The sequence below is a fragment of the Aquarana catesbeiana genome, linkage group LG06, assembly GCF_042186555.1.
Source record: "Aquarana catesbeiana isolate 2022-GZ linkage group LG06, ASM4218655v1, whole genome shotgun sequence".
NCBI classification, from domain to species: domain Eukaryota; kingdom Metazoa; phylum Chordata; class Amphibia; order Anura; family Ranidae; genus Aquarana; species Aquarana catesbeiana.
The window spans coordinates 7,143,153-7,157,674 of record NC_133329.1 but is presented as its reverse complement, the minus strand read 5'-3'; the positions used below and the strand labels follow the sequence as shown (position 1 = coordinate 7,157,674).

The 14,522-nt window shown below is 46.8% G+C and overlaps 1 protein-coding gene across 1 annotated transcript; it reads right to left on the bottom strand.

Annotated features, from left to right (window-relative positions):
* Positions 1-4,278: 4,278 nt before the first annotated feature.
* LOC141147446 (olfactory receptor 5AR1-like) lies at positions 4,279-12,145 on the bottom strand. The gene is made up of 3 exons (XM_073634681.1): positions 12,056-12,145; positions 4,564-5,391; positions 4,279-4,416 (listed from the first exon to the last, which is right to left on the bottom strand). The coding sequence occupies exons 2-3, from the start codon at positions 5,359-5,361 to the stop codon at positions 4,279-4,281; spliced, it is 936 nt and encodes a 311-aa protein (XP_073490782.1). The 5' UTR covers positions 5,362-5,391; positions 12,056-12,145.
* Positions 12,146-14,522: the final 2,377 nt, after the last annotated feature.

Genomic DNA, 14,522 nt, shown 5'->3' with positions numbered 1-14,522 from the left:
AACCTGTCGCTTGTCTCTAAAGAGATCACATGCCATGCTTCGGGGAATACGTAATTATTGAACAATGGGGAAAGTGGGCTTAGAGCGGTAGAGAGAGCATATGGGCCGCCTTGATAGTAGCAATCATAAGTGGTGAGCAAGTGAGAAAAGTGTGAAACAAGCTATGATGATGCCAGGGCAGAGCCCTCAAATCCACTGGGGACATGTCTTGCTACACCATCGTGGATGCTTTCGCAAGAGGACATGGAAACCAGTCTAGCATATGTGAGGGCAATGCAGAAGCATGATTTTCAAAATGTTTAGCCTGCCAACCGAAGGAATGTTCATGTTGTAGCAGGTTTCTCATGATTGGCGTATTTTGGTAAGCAGAGGGCCTTAGTTTAATGCATACAGGTCCATAAGCTGGGATAGCTGTCCCTAGTTAGGCAATAAATATGTGAGGCCAGCAAAGTGGAAAACTGGACTGTAAAGGTAATAAAGCAGTTACGTTTAATGCTTCAGTTTTGACGAGATTTAGTTTGGAGTTGATGAATAAACCGAATCGCTGTATTTTGGCCAAGATAGAGGGAATGCTAACGTGGGGTTGAGTAACATAGAAGAGTAAGTCATCTGAATAAAGGTAAAGCTTACAATGCATGGATGCCATTAATCAAAGGAGTCTGATGAATTGCCTGAGCCAAATGTTCTATTGCAATAGCGTATAAGAGGGGTGATAAAGGGCATCCTTGGCCAGTTCCATTAGCAATGGGTCCAAGTGAGTCCATTAACCAGGACATTCGTAGATGGAGAAGAGTACAATGACATGATACAGAAGATCATCCTGGGGCCCATTCCAACTTGCTCCAAGGACTGCCGGAGAAAGGCCCAATGTACCTGGTCAAAAGCCTTCTCGGAGTCAAATGTGAGAAGGCAGGCCAGAATCTTATGTTGTTGTGAAAAAAGATATCAGTTGTATGGTCTTGGTGGTGAAATACCTATCTTTGCGTAAAGGAATAAAACCAACCGGTGATTAGCTAACACTTTGGCAAATACTTTAAATCCATATTAACAATTGAAATGGGCTGATAATTGCTACAGGACAATGGATCCTTACCCAGTTTGGTAAGGGCCACAATCTGAGCTTGCAGAATATGGGAGATTTGAGTCATCAATCTATTTAAAGGCTTCAGCCAGAAAGGGTAAGAGAAATGGCGCAAGAGTCTTATAGAATTGAGGAGTGAACTCATCGGGTCCAGGGCTCTTTCCTACTTTGAGACTTTTAATTGAGCATAGGAACTCCATTTCGCTCAACGGTGCATCTAAATCTGTAGAGTCCTCTTGTGAGGGAGTTGATAGTGCCATCTCACAGATATGGGAGTGCATAGCCTACACTGATTTAGAAGAGTTTTGTGGGACTGACTGATAGAGAGTATAAAGTTAGGCATAATATTTACAAAATTTGGAAGCTATCTCCTCGTTATTGTAAACTTTAGTGTTTGTTGATGACAGTATTTATGTGATAGATTGTTGGGGTGGTTGAGGGTGGATACCCATGCCAAGTGACGCCCACATTTGTTGGGCTGAGAGTAATAGAGATTACGCACTTTGTCCCTGACTATCAGTGAACGATCGGCAAAAAGATGCAAGAGGTCACATCTTGCTTTCAAATGATTAAGCAAGGTTGTGGGGTCAAGAGTGCATTCTCGAGTGAAGCAATATGGTGCAACAATCTGCCCATGTAAGCAGTCTGTTCTCTTTAAGTTTGGATCCATGCTGAATAAATATACCTCTGAGGATGCATTTCAGAGCCTCCCATTGACTTAACAGGGTCGTGGAATCAGAGGCGTGAGAATCATCTGAGTCATGGCCTGAATGCATGATGTGTCTATTAAAGAGGTTTTTGTTCAGTCGCCAGGAGCGGTGTCTGGACATGAACGGGAGACTGCCCAGGGCTAAGTGAACAGGAGAATGGTCTGACCATAATCGTAGGCAAATAGAGGCAGAGGGATTATGGACCAGCAGGGATTGTGTCACAAAAATGTAGTCAATCCTGCTATAGGAATTGTGAGGAACAGAGTAAAAATTATAATCTCTCTCATGTCGGTGTAGTACTGGCCACACGTCTACCAATGAAAGTGTGTTTAGTTGAGTTTGTATGGTGGTCAAGTGAGCAGAGGGGAGAGAAGACTCACCAGTGGAAAAGTCAAGCTGAGGTATCAAAGGAACACTTAGGTCCCCTCCAAGAATCAGGTCTCCCACACCGAAGTGTCCCAGACACGCCACAACAGACAAGAAAAAACAAGACTGGTCCTGGTTAGGAGAACATACATTAACCATACAAAAAAAAAATTCATGTATTTCAATAAAAAAAAGGTATTGGTCAGTAGGATAGTCTGATGACTCTAACACCACTGGCTGAAAAGTGCCGTAAAAGGCTATGGTCACCCTTTTTGATTTTACAAATGGGTTTGTACTGTTGAACCAGGATGTGAAATATTTATTCCGAAGCTGTGGAACCTTATTAGTACAAATGGGGTTCCTGCAGGAGGAGAATATGGGTTTTGGACTGAAAATTGTAGAAATACTGCAATTGTTTTTCAGGTGAGTTTGGGCCTCTGCAGTTGAGAGCAGACACCTTCAGGGCTAGTGGGCTTGCCATGATATAAGGGACAGTAAACTCTGATGAAAAAACTGAGGACATCTATAGCCCAAAAGAACAACAGAAAAGGGAAAAGGTGGCGAAAAGAGAAGAAAAAAGTGAGCAGAGGGAATGATAAAATAGAGACACCACTTGAGGTTTCCATGCCAGGAAGGGCCAAAAGGGTATCACAGGTCCAACCATGAGTCTTATTTTCTATACAAGGAGTTAACAGGAACAACGACCTAATGTGAGAAATATGAGTAGATCTGAAAACTAAGCTACCTCTAGTGGGCGTTAAGGGGAGGACCCCCGCCAGAAAAATAGTACAATAGCAAACAGCAAAAGCAGGGCCAAGAAAGGCACTGAACACCCTAACATGGGGAATATGGTGAGTACACAGATCTCCCCCAACTCTACGGGGCTCTAATATAAACTGTTATAACCAAAAATGAGTTGAGACAGGAGAGGGGAAACCAGAAGTCTGGAAGGCCTCAGGGTGTACCCCACCTGTGGCACCCACGTAAAGTCACATTTTTCTGGTAGCTCAAAATCAGCCTATTATGATAAATGGCAAAAATACACATTTTAACAAAAGTAACTTAAAGCTGGAAAAGCTCAGTAACGTTATGAGCATCAGAAGATAATAAGGTTGCTGCAGTGGGTGGCAACAACAACGCATAAGACTAAGACCCCTTTCACACTGCTAGAGTTTTTCAGGTGCTACAGCGCTAAAAATAGCGCCTGTATAGCGCCTGAAAAAAGCGTCTCCATTCACTCCATTGTGAAAGCCCGAGGGCTTTCACACTGGAGCGGTGCGCTGGCAGGGCGTCAGAAAAAGTCCTGCCAGCAGCTTCTTTGGAGCAGTGAAGGAGCGGTGAACTCACCGCTCCTCCCCTGCTGCTCCCCATTGAAATCAGTGGGGCAGTGCTTCGATACCGCCGGCAAAATGTCGTTCCAGGGGCATTTTGCGGGCAGATTAAACCCCTTTTCGGCCACTAGCGAAGCATTAAAACTGCCCCGCTAGCGGCCTAATAGCGCCTCTAAAACGATGGTTAAGCGATGCTAAAATAGCGCCGCTTTACCGCCGACGCCCCCTGCAGCTCGGTGTGAAAGCCGTCTAAGAGATTGTCATTTTAGGTGACCCTTCTGCAACCCATCCAGAAGTCAGCCATCGGGTGAATTATGAATAGAAGATCTATATCTCTTCTTGTGGGACCATTTCTACCAGCCAGTGGAAAATGGGAGACCAGGTGTCGCTGCCTTGAGGGGCCAATCCGCTAAAGAGATCTGGTGTAGTTCAAATGTTCCAAGGAACGTAGGCAGGTCCCCCAGAGTACAGAAAACTGCCGACTTGCTCTCATGAAGGGCTTTAAGCTGAAATGGAAAGTTCCAGCGGTACTTGATGTGTTTAGCCTGTAGGGCTTCCGTCAGGAGCTTCAAAGCATGTTGCATCACCATAGTTTGTTTAGACAGGTTAGGCAGTAGCATAACGGGTGTCTCATTAAAGCGGATGGTATCCTGTGTGCAAGCTATCTGCATGATCTCTTCTTTGGTCTTATAGAAATGCACCCAAAATATGATGTCACGCGGGAATGCTGAGTTAGGATAGTGGGGGGCCCAAGGCCCTGTGGTTGTGATCAAGTTCCAGGGGTGCATCCTTAGGCTTCTGCAAAAGTTGATTGAAGATCACCAAGGCTGCGGGGGGCCAGGTCTTTGGTCTCAACAGTCTCAGCCACATATCCGGATGATATGTGGCTGCGGTTGTGATTCTCCAGGTAATCCTTGTAGTGGAAAAGCTGTTGAATTTGAACATTATGCATAAAATAGATTAAAATTATCAATATCTATTACAGTAGTATTCCAACAACCTCAGATGTGTTAAACTATGCTCAGGTAGTTGTATGAATCTGAATGAACCAGAAAAGATAGATCCTCTTCTATACTGAATTGGAGAAGTTCTTCTTGACAAAATCTCTGAATGCTTTTCTTAGATCCTGGTTCCTCAGACTGTAAATCAGAGGATTGAGGAGAGGAACGATCGCCGTGTAAAAAACAGACACCACTTTGTCACCAGGAAAATGTTTAGAACTTGGCTGAAAATAATTGAACATCAGTGAGCCATAAAATATAAACACCACAGTCAAGTGAGAGGAACATGTAGAGAAAACTTTACTTCTTGTAACCTTAATCTGCATTTTTAGGACAGTTTTGAATATATAAATATATGACAGGGAGGTCAGTATCAGGGACCCACCTCCAACGAATCCACCCACGAGAAAGATGAGCAGAACGTTGATGTAGATGTCACTGCAGGAGATCTGAAACAACTGAGGAAGGTCACAGAAGAAACTTTCTATAATATCTGATCCACAAAATGTTAATCTTAATGCACACAGAGTATACACTAAAGCAGTGGTAAGACCAAGACACCCAGCAATGGACGCCAACTCTACACAAACCTTCCAACAAATGATCTGTGTGTAATGTAACGGCTGGCAAATGGCGGTATATCGATCATAGGACATGACAGCCAACAGAAAAAGCTCAGATGTGGCAAATAATAAAAAGAAGAAGACTTGAAATAAACATTCTGTTATGGAAATCTTTCTCATCTTGGTGTGAAGGTCAAATAGCAATCTTGGTACGGTGACTGAAGAACAACAGAGGTCCAAACCGGCCAGGTTCCCAAGGAAGAAATACATAGGAACGTGGAGGTGAGAGTCGGTGACTATGAGGACCATGATCAGCAAATTCCAGATTAATGTCAGAAGTAGGGATGAGCTTCGTGTTCGAGTCGAACCCATGTTCGACTCGAACATCGGCTGTTCGATCGTTCGCCGAATTGCGAACGTTATGGGCCGTTCGCGCTAAATTCGTGTGGCGCGTCACGGCCCATAATTCACTGCGGCATCGCAGTGCATTGCTGGCTGATGATTGGCCAAGCATGCACTATGACCCGCATGCTTGGCCAATCACAGCGCTGTCAGTAGAGAGAGCTGTAATTGGCCAAAGCCAGGGTGGCTTTGGCCAATTACGGCTCAGGGCATTTAGTACACACCCCACACTATATAAGGCCGCCTGCACGGCGGCCCTGTGTAGTGTGTGTTCCGGTGTGCTGAGAGATAGAGAGAGAGAGAGACAGTGTCATTTGATTTGAGTTAGATAGATTAGGCAGAACAGTCAGTCAGTTAGCTGCACTTACAGTGTATTGTGTATATATATGCATCCCAGGTGTTGCATATATATATATATACACTGTATTCAGTTTAGCTAGATCCGTTCCTGTTATCTTCTATCTAGACTATTTACATTTAATGCAGTGCGTCCTGCTCACAGTGTTCAGCTAGATCCGTTCCTGTTATCTTCTAGACTATTTACATTTAGTGCAGTGCGTCCTGCTCACAGTGTTCAGCTAGATCCGTTCCTGCTATTTACATTTAGTGCAGTGCGTCCTGCTCACAGTGTTCAGCTAGATCCGTTCCTGTTAAATTCCTACTGACCGGCAGGCTTGTCTGGTTACAGTATATAAAGCTACCTGAAGAAAATTACAGGTGTTCTATTTGATCCTATTAGTACCACGGTCAGGCAGCTAGACTATTTACATTTAGTACAGTGTGTCCTGCTCACAGTGTTCAGCTAGATCCGTTCCTGTTAAATTCCTACTGACCGGCAGGCTTGTCTGGTTACAGTATATAAAGCTACCTGAAGAAAATTACAGGTGTTCTATTTGATCCTATTAGTACCACGGTCAGGCAGCTAGACTATTTACATTTAGTACAGTGTGTCCTGCTCACAGTGTTCAGCTAGATCCGTTCCTGTTATCTTCCTACTGACAGGCAGGCTTGTCTGGTTACAGTATATAAAGCTACCTGAAGAAAATTACAGGTGTTCTATTTGATCCTATTAGTACCACGGTCAGGCAGCTAGACTATTTACATTTAGTACAGTGCGTCCTGCTCACAGTGTACAGCTAGATCCGTTCCTGTTATCTTCCTACTGACAGGCAGGCTTGTCTGGTTACAGTATATAAAGCTACCTGAAGAAAATTACAGGTGTTCTATTTGATCCTATTAGTACCACGGTCAGGCAGCTAGACTATTTACATTTAGTACAGTGCGTCCTGCTCACAGTGTTCAGCTAGATCCGTTCCTGTTATCTTCCTACTGACAGGCAGGCTTGTCTGGTTACAGTATATAAAGCTACTTGAAGAAAATTACAGGTGTTCTATCCCAGCTTAGTGCAGCTACAGGCCATTAGTATGTCTGGAAGGCCAAGAAGGAGAGGCAGACAGTCACAAGCCAATAAGAGAGGGCAAGCAGGCTCTGTGTCTAGTGCTGGTCGTGGAGACGGTGCATCCTCATCAGCACGTGGCCATGGGACACGCTTGGCCTTTTTTTCGGCAGCTGGCCATGTTGAGCCGCAACATGCGGAAGACTTGGTCGAGTGGATGACCAAGCCGTCCTCATCCTCCTCATCCTCTCTCACCCATGCCCAGGGTGCTTTGTCTGGCAAAGCAGCGGCCTCTTCCCTCAGCTCAATGTCATCAGTGACTCCTTCCCTAGCTCCACCATGTCCTCATGAGGATTCCCTCGAACTGTTTGACCACAGTGTTGGGTACATGCTCCAGGAGGATGCCCAGCGTTTGGAAGGCTCTGATGACGATACTGAGCTCGATGAAGGCAGTAACATGAGCGCGGACAGAGGGGGTGCCCAAGAAGGACAGCAATCTGGCAGTCATGCTCCCCCTGCTGCAGCATACTGCCAGGTTTGCTCCAGTGATGAGGAGGGAGGGGATGATGAGGTCACTGACTCAACGTGGGTGCCTGATAGGAGAGAGGAGGAGGAGGAGGAGGAGGAGGAGGAGGAGGAGGAGGAGGCGGCAGCACATCACCAACGAGGCAGGATGCCCTCCAGGGGCCAGCCTAAGGGCAGCACATTGACTGCATCACACCCCAAAGCTCCACATGTGCAGGGCGCTGCAGTCTCTGCGCGTTATTCAAAAAGTTCTTTGGTGTGGGCCTTTTTTGAGACGAGTGCATCAGATCGCACCGCTGCTATTTGCAACATATGTCTCAAGCGTATCTCGCGTGGCCAAAATATCTCCCGCTTGGGTACCACATGCTTGACCAGACATATGTTGACCTGCCATGCAGTTCGTTGGCAAGCGTATCTAAAAGACCCACACCAAAGAACAAAGAGGATCTCTCCTTGCTCCTCATCAGCTGAGATTTCCAACCCCACTAGACCTTCAGTCCTCTCTGAGACCTACAGTGAGAGGAATGAAGGTGTAGAATTAGGTGTGTCACAGCCAAGTACTTGTGGGCAATCTGCTTTTGGTACACCGACGTCAGATTGTACCAGGCAAATTTCCCTGCCCCAGCTGCTGCACCGCCGAAAGAAGTTTGCTCCCAGCCATCCACATGCCCAGCGGTTGAATGCTAGCTTGGCAAAATTGCTAGCACTTCAACTGCTGCCTTTTCAGTTGGTAGACTCTGCCCCCTTCCGTGAGTTTGTGGAATGTGCGGTTCCTCAGTGGCAGGTACCCAAACGCCACTTTTTCTCACGGAAGGCGATTCCGGCTCTCTACCGGCATGTGGAAGGCAATGTCCATGCCTCGCTGGACAGGGCGGTCAGCGGTAAGGTGCATATTACCGCTGACTCATGGTCCAGCAGGCATGGACAGGGACGTTACCTAAGTTTCACGGCGCATTGGGTGACTCTGCTGGCAGCTGGGAAGGATGCAGGACAAGGTGCAGTAGTGTTGGAGGTTGTTCCGCCACCACGCCTCCAAAATGCTGATTGTGACACACCTCTCTCCTCCACCCCCTCCTCTTCTTCTTCCTCCATGGCCTCTTCCTCGGAACCAGCGGTGCTCCGTAGGCGTTCAAGGGGCTACGCAAGTACGCAGGCCAAAAGATGCCATGCGGTGCTTGAGCTGGTGTGCTTGGGGGACAGGAGCCACACTGGGGCAGAGGTTCTGTCAGCTCTGCAGGGGCAGGTTCAGAGGTGGTTGACGCCACGCCAACTTAAGGCAGGAATGGTGGTTTGCGACAATGGCACCAACCTCCTCTCTGCCCTCCGACAGGGACAAATGACCCATGTGCCCTGTTTGGCTCACGTCCTTAACTTGGTGGTGCAGCGGTTCTTGGGCAGGTACCCGGGCTTACAGGATGTCCTGAGGCAGGCCAGGAAAGTCTGTGTGCATTTCCGCCGGTCATATAATGCCAGTGCTCGGCTGACGGACCTCCAAAAGGAGTTTAACCTGCCCAAGAACCGCCTAATCTGTGACATGCCCACCAGGTGGAACTCAACGTTGGCCATGCTGCAGCGGCTGCACACGCAGCAGAGGGCCATCAATGAGTACCTGTGCGACTATGGCACCAGGACAGGGTCAGGGGAGCTTGGTTTTTTTTCCCCACGCCAGTGGGCCATGATCAGGGATGCATGCACTGTCCTGTCACCATTCGAGGAGGCCACGAGGATGGTGAGCAGTGACAGTGCATGCATCAGTGACACTGTCCCCCTTGTCCACCTGTTGGAGCACACGCTGCGTGGAATAATGGACAGGGCACTTGAGGCAGAACAGAGGCAGGAAGAGGAGGACTTCCTTAGCTCTCAAGGCCCCCTTTATCCAGACAGTGTTCCTGCGTGCCCGCCGATCACACAGGAAGAGGACGAGGAGGAAGAGGAGGAGGAGGAAGATTGTGTCAGTATGGAGGTGGAGCCTGGCACTCAGCATCAGCAGCAGTCTTTAAGGGATCAGTCCCAAGAAACACATGGACTTGTACGTGGCTGGGAGGAGGTGGCTGCGGACCATGTCGTTCTTAGTGACCCAGAGGACTCCGGACCGAATGCCTCAGCAAACCTACGCTGCATGGCCTCCCTGATCCTGCAAAGCCTGCGTAAGGATCCTCGTATTCGTGGTATCAAGGAGAAGGACCAATACTGGCTGGCAACCCTCCTTGATCCACGTTACAAGGGTAAGGTTGCGGACCTTATCTTGCCATCGCAGAGGGAGCAGAGGATGAAACATCTTCGGGAGGCCTTGCAGAAAGGTCTGTGCAACGCGTTCCCAGAGACTGGGAGGTTACAAACTCCTGTTTCTGGACAACGTGTTGCTGAGGCTTCGGTCAGTCAAAGAAGGAGCGGTGGAGAAGGTGGCCGTCTGACCGATGCGTTCAGACAATTTTTTGGTCCGCAGCCCCAAGGTATGATCGGTTCCAGCAACCATCGCCAGCGTCTGTTTTACATGGTGCAGGAATACCTAGGGGCAAGATCAGACTTGGACACCTTTCCCACCGAAAATCCTCTGGGTTACTGGGTCTTGAGGATGGATCACTGGCCAGAGCTTGCACAGTATGCAATTGAGCTACTGGCCTGTCCTGCATCCAGCGTTCTTTCGGAACGCACATTCAGTGCTGCTGGAGGCGTGGTAACCGATCACAGGGTGCGTCTGTCCACCGACTCGGTCGATCGGCTGACCTTCATAAAAATGAATGAGTCTTGGATCACCACCAGCTACCAAGCACCTGATGCTGATGTAACCGAATAATTTTTTTTGAAATCTCAGATCCCTTCAAAGACTGCCTATGCTGATGCTGAGTGACTATCCCTGAGTAATTATCCTCTTCCTCCTCAATCATCACGCTGATAGCTTGTAAGAACATTTTTGGTTCTGGGCGCCACCACCAGTGCCTAAGGCACAATTTTTCAGCCCCTGTTTAACAGGGGCGTGTAATTACAATTTTTGATGTAATACTTTGCAGCAGGGCTCGTTCCTGCATTCCAACTAGAGTGTCTGTGAGGGGTTGCAGTGTTGTGGCACCAGCACCAGTGCCTAGGGCCCAATTTTTCTGCCCCTGTCTAACAGGGGCGTGTAATTACAATTTTTGATGCAATACTTTGCAGCAGGGCTCGTTCCTGCGTTCCAACTAGAGTGTCTGTGAGGGGTTGCAGTGTTGTGGCACCAGCACCAGTGCCTAAGGCCCAATTTTTCTGCCCCTGTCTAACAGGGGCGTGTAATTACAATTTTTGAAGCAATCATTTGCAGCAGGGCTCGTTCCTGCGTTCCAACTAGAGTGTCTGTGAGGGGTTGCAGTGTTGTGGCACCAGCACCAGTGCCTAAGGCCCAATTTTTCTGCCCCTGTCTAACAGGGGCGTGTAATTACAATTTTTGAAGCAATAATTTGCAGCAGGGCTCGTTCCTGCGTTCCAACTAGAGTGTCTGTGAGGGGTTGCAGTGTTGTGGCACCAGCACCAGTGCCTAAGGCCTAATTTTTCAGCTGCTGTTCAACAGGGGCATGTAATTACAATTCTTGATCTAATATTTCACAGCAGGGCCCTGTGAGGGCTTACAGTGTTGTGGCCACAGCAACACCTAAGGCCCAAATTTCTGCTGAGTATATAGGGCAGGACCCTACTTTCAAACATCTAACTTACAAACGACTCCTACTTGCAAACGGAAGGAGACAACAGGAAGTGAGATGAAATCTACCCCTAGGAAGGGAAATTCTCTCCTGTAAGAGTTAATATGGGAAAACAAGTTCTCCTTTCCACTGATGCTTTCCAATCCTTGTTCCACAAAAAAACCCAAATTTTCAAAAAACATTTTTCATTGGGACAAAAAAGTGAGGTGAAATCTTCTGAAGAGGAGGAAAGACAGCAAAACAAATGTCACAGGGGTGATAACCCTTCCCTATGTTTTCCAAAAAGCTTAGAAAAGATTTTTTGGCTGGAGCTAAACACGTTAAAAATGTTCAAAATTACAAACAGATTCTACTTAACAACAAACCTACAGTCCCTGTCTTGTTTGCACCGCCTGTATACTGCTGTTCAGAGTATATAGGGCCTGGTGGCCCCACACCTTTCCTTATTTTAATTTGGGTGCGGGGTTCCCCTTAATATCCATACAAGACCCAAAGGGACTGGTAATGGACTGGGGGGTACCCATGCCGTTTGTCTCACTGATTTTCATCCATATTGCCATGACCCGACATGACATTAAACCCGCAAGCAGTTTTAAATGAGATTTTTTCCTTTAAAAATGACATTTGGTGCAGGGACTGTTCTAAACATGGGAAACACGCGTCACTTTACAGGCATACTATAGACACCCCCCAGGTACGATATTTAAAGGAATATTTCACTTTTTTTTTTTTACTTTAAGCATCATTAAAATCACTGCTCCCGAAAAAACGGCCGTTTTTAAAAGTTTTTTTTGCATTGATACATGTCCCCTGGGGTAGGACCCGGGTCCCCAAACCCTTTTTAGGACAATACCATGCAAATTAGCCTTTAAAATGAGCACTTTTGATTTCGAACGTTCGAGTCCCATAGACGTCAATGGGGTTCTAACGTTCGTGCGAACTTTCGGTCCGTTCGCGGGTTCTGGTGCGAACCGAACCGGGGGGTGTTCGGCTCATCCCTAGTCAGAAGGTAGATGAGAAGGAAGAAGAGAAATAGAGGAAGCTGGAGAGCTGGAAGGTCAGACAATCCAGAGAGGAAGAATCCATTCAAAACCGTCTGATTCCCCGTAGAAATATTTTTGCCCATTTTTATTTAGTGGAAATACATTATTGAGGACAAGGGGCCAAAAATATATATATAAAAATAACTTTTTATTTCCTGCAGCTTACAGATTTTGATCAATCTCAACTATGAAGAGCCTTTATTTGAGAATGTACATTTAAAGTTATGCAGAAAACACACGATGGGTAACATTTTTCAGTTGTTCGTCACCCAAGACACAGAAAAAAAAATAGTGATTATTTTCCACATCAGAGACAAAAAAAAAAACAAACATTTTAAGTGATTCTAGAAATGATATACCGTATTTATCGGCATATAACACGCACTTTTTTCCCCTTAAAATCAGGGGGAAATCGTGGGTGCATGTTATACGCCGATCCCCGCTAATTGTGAGCTATCGGCAGCGATCGCCGCCGACATTCACATAGCGCGTCGTTTTAAATATGGCGCCGCGGAGTTCGGAGGGACTCGGCGGAGCTGAACGAGCGCCGCCGAAATCACAGAGCCGAGATACACATAGTCGAGTGTATTCGGCTCTTTCCGGCGCCGCTCACAGTCATGCCCAGTCCCGCCATTGGACCTGTGTTATGTCCGTCATAGGGCGGGACTGGGCGGGACTGTGAGCGGCGCCGGAAAGAGCCGGATACACTCGACTATGTGTATCTCGGTGGCGTTCGTTCAGTTCCGCCGGCGCCGACTCCCTCCGGACTCCGCGGCACCATATTTAAAACATGCAGCTATGTGTATGTCGGCTGCGGTGGTACGCATGGACACTGGGGGCAAGGCTGCACTGACCACTGGGGCAAAGCTGCACTGATAAGGCTGCACTGGGGCAAAGCTGCACTGACAAGGCTGCACTGACAAGACTGCACTGGGGCAAAGCTGCACTGACAAGGCTGCAATGGACACTGGGTCAAGGCTGCACTGACACTGAAAAGGCTGCAATGATAGGCATTTTAATGTAAGTTTCTTTTCCTTAAACTTCCCTCCTAAAAGTTTTTTTCCCTAAAATTCTCTCCTAAACTTGGGGTGCGTGTTATACGCCGATAAATACAGTAGTTATTTTAAAGCAACTCAGAGAGTCCAGCCTGTAGATTAAGGTTCACAAGATAGGCACTCTCATTTTTATATTAGGCAATTGTTCTGTCTATGAGATTAGTGTACAGTGCCTTGAAAAAGTATTCATACTGCTTGAAATTTCCCACATTTTGTCATGTTACAACCAAAAACGTAAATGTATTTTATTGGGATTTTATGTGATAGACCAACACAAAGTGGCCCATAATTGTGAAGTGGAAGGAAAATGATAAATGATACAAATAAATATGTGAAAAGTGTAGGTGGGCATTTGTATGGTGCCCCCCGGAGTCAATACTTTGTAGAACCCCCTTTCTCTACAAGTCTTTTTGGGGATGTCTCTACCAGCTTTGCACATCTAGAGAGGACATTTCTGCCCATTCTTCTTTGTAAAATATCTCAAGCTCTGTCAGATTGGATGGAGAGCGTCTGTGATCAGCAATTTTCAAGTCTTGCCACAGATTCTCAATGTGATTTAGGTCTGGACTGTGACTGGGACATTCTAACACATAAATATGCTTTGATCTTAACCATTCCATTGTAGCTCTGGCTGGATGTTTCGGGTCGTTGTCCTGCTGGAAGGTGAACCTCCGCTCCAGTCTCCAGCCATTTGTAGACTCTAACAGGTTTTCTTCTAAGATTGTCCTGTATTTGTCTCCATCCATCTTCCCATCAACTCTGACCAGCTTCCCTGTCCCTGCTGAAGAAAAGCATCCCCACCACATGATGCTGCCACCACCATGTTTCACGGTGGGGATGGTGTGTCCAGGGTGATGTGTAGTGTTAGTTTTCCCCCACACATAGCTTTTTGCTTTTAGGCCAAAAAGTTGAATTTTGGTCTCATCTGACCAGATCACCTTCTTCCACATGTTTGCTGTGTCCTCCACATGGCTTCTCACAAACTACAAACAGGACTTCTTATGACTTTCTTTCACCAATGTCTTTCTTCTTGTCACTCTTCCATAAAGGGCAGATTTGTGGAGAACACGACTAATAGTTGTCCTGTGGACAGATTCTCCCACCTGAGCTGTGGATCTCTGCAGCTCCTCCAGAGTTACCATGGACCTCTTGGCTCTTCTCTGATGAATTCTCTCCTTGCCCGGCCGGTCAGTTTAGGTGGACGGCCATGTCTTGGTAGGTTTGCAGTTCTGCCATACTCTTTCCATTTTCTGATGATGGATTGAACAGAGCTCCGTGAGATGTTCAAAGCTTGGGAGATTTTTTTTTTATAACCTAAACCTGCTTTATACTTCTCCACAACTTTATCCCTGACCTGTCTGGTGTGTTCCTTGGCCTT

What these genes read in the sequence shown, in the direction of transcription:
- LOC141147446 (XM_073634681.1), bottom strand. Translation starts at nt 5,361, where the DNA reads ATGGTCCTCATAGTCACCGACTCTCACCTCCACGTTCCTATGTATTTC. An exon ending in AGAAGAACTTCTCCAATTCA is followed by an intron (nt 4,417 to 4,563) that starts GTATAGAAGAGG and finishes CAAATTCAACAG; the next exon opens with CTTTTCCACTACAAGGATTA.